The sequence below is a fragment of the Hippopotamus amphibius genome, chromosome 3 (assembly GCF_030028045.1).
Source record: "Hippopotamus amphibius kiboko isolate mHipAmp2 chromosome 3, mHipAmp2.hap2, whole genome shotgun sequence".
Lineage (NCBI taxonomy): Eukaryota > Metazoa > Chordata > Mammalia > Artiodactyla > Hippopotamidae > Hippopotamus > Hippopotamus amphibius.
The window spans coordinates 108,772,911-108,774,969 of NC_080188.1; the positions used below are offsets into that span (position 1 = coordinate 108,772,911).

Sequence of the window (2,059 nt, forward strand, 5' to 3'; positions counted from 1 at the left end):
TATTATACTCATGGCAAATGGAACTTCACCAAGAATTTTTGTCTCACCTAATAGGTTTCAGGCACTGCAGACATCACACCAGATACTATGGGAAGTGAGGAAACACAGTGAATAGCTTATGTGTTCTGGTTGGTATCAGGTGGAGTACGTACCCAATGACATATACATTTCCCTTAACTCTCTACTTATAATAGATATTTACTGACAGTGCCTTTCTTTCCACAGTTATAGCTGAGGGTTCAAATGTAAATTCTCATGAAAGAGAAAATAACTTACCTATGTGCAGCACTTCTCAGCTCACAAGATACATCTGAGAATTACATTTGTAACCTCACAGACACAGAGGAGGGCTTGAAAGAATGAGGCACAGAGATAACTTTGCAGAGTCACTTGGAGTGTGAACCAGGAGGAGAATCTATATCTCATGTAGATAGCTCAGTGTTTTCTCAGTAAGTTACCCATCCAATGTGACCCTATAGTTGTTCTACAGGTGGCAGGTACTAGGTGTCCGAAGAGATGGAAAGCCATCATTAAGGAGAGAAGGACTTGAAACAAGGACTGGAGCAGAAGTGCCAAGGACATGTTCCACAGTTACAGCATCTGCACTATTTTTCTTCTCAGAAATTCAGACCAAAATCCTTTCTTGATGAATAGGTAACATTCTTTATTTCTTCATAGGTAATTCCGGCCTCAGGAAGGTGATCCTAAACAAATCTCCTCATGCCTCCCAACAAAGTGACTGAATTTATTCTCTTGGGACTCACACTTGCAGAAACTACTCTTCATTGTCTTTTTGTTTATTTTCCTATTTACCATGCTGGCCAACCTCCTCATTGTCATGACTATCTCCCTTAGCTCCACACTTTCAGCTCCCATGTACTTCTTTCTCACTTACTTGTCCTTCATAGATGCCTTCATTACCTCTGTCACCACCTCCAAAATTACCATTGACCTGCTGTACCAGAGGAGAACCATCTCCTGGAGTGGCTGCCTAGCTCAGCTCTTTTTGGTACACTTCTTGGGAGGATCAGAGACCATAGTCCTCATTGCCATGTCCTATGACTGCTATGTGGCCATCTGCAAGCCTCTGCACTACAAGACCATCATGCGACAGGGGCTCTGCCAGCTCCTGGTGGTGGTGGCCTGGATTGGGGGGATCCTACATGCCACTGTGCAGATTCTTTTCATGGTGGACTTGACCTTCTGTGATCCCAATGTTATTGATCACTTCATGTGTGATTTCTTCTCACTGTTAAATCTTGCTTGCAGGGATACCTACTGGCTTGGAATCGTGGTGGCAACTAACAGTGGGGGCATGTGTTTACTCTTTTTTCTCATGCTACTCATCTCCTACATAGTCATCCTGAGCTCCCTGAAATCCCATGGTTCTGCAGGACAATGCAAAGTCCTCTCTACATGTGGTTCCCACTTTACCTTTGTGATGCTCTATTTTGTTCCTTGTATATTCACCTACACCCATCCTGTGGCCACTTACTCTGCGGACAATTTGGTGACTGTGTTCCTTACAATCCTAACTCCCATGTTAAATCCTATCATTTACACAGTGAGAAATACAGAGGTGAAAAATGCCATGAGGAGTATGTTGAAAAGAAGAGTAACTTAGGCTGTGCACAATACCAGGAAGAGGTTGATTTACACGCATATGTAGGATTATACCTGTTGTAAACTGTGAAAGAAAACTAAGAACTTTTGCAGATCATTGACAGAAAAAAAGAAAAGAAAAAGGCCCCAAACTGACATTCATTGATTATTTAATATTGGCTGGGCATTTTTTAGCTTTTTGGTAACTTTTAATGTACTATATCAAGGCTATGATATTCATGTTCATAGATTCAGATTAGGCAATGGAAAGAACAACTTTTAACCCCTAGTTCTGATAACTGTAGAGTATATTTTTCTCCAGAGTCTCACTGATAATTTAGTAATTCTTCATATATGTTACTTGGATGAAGTTGGTTTTTCCATAGGACATTGATATAGAACTTATTCTATTTTGAGTTAGCCTGTGATAAAGTAAATAAGGAATAGAATTTCTTAG

General features: G+C 40.7%; 1 protein-coding gene across 1 annotated transcript; it reads left to right on the forward strand.

The window, feature by feature from the left end:
- Window positions 1-814: 814 nt before the first annotated feature.
- Window positions 815-1,624, forward strand: LOC130848597 (olfactory receptor 140-like). The gene has a single exon (XM_057727041.1). The coding sequence runs from the start codon at window positions 815-817 to the stop codon at window positions 1,622-1,624; it is 810 nt and encodes a 269-aa protein (XP_057583024.1).
- Window positions 1,625-2,059: the final 435 nt, after the last annotated feature.

What these genes read in the sequence shown, in the direction of transcription:
- LOC130848597 (XM_057727041.1), top strand. Translation starts at nt 815, where the DNA reads ATGCTGGCCAACCTCCTCATTGTCATGACTATCTCCCTTAGCTCCACA.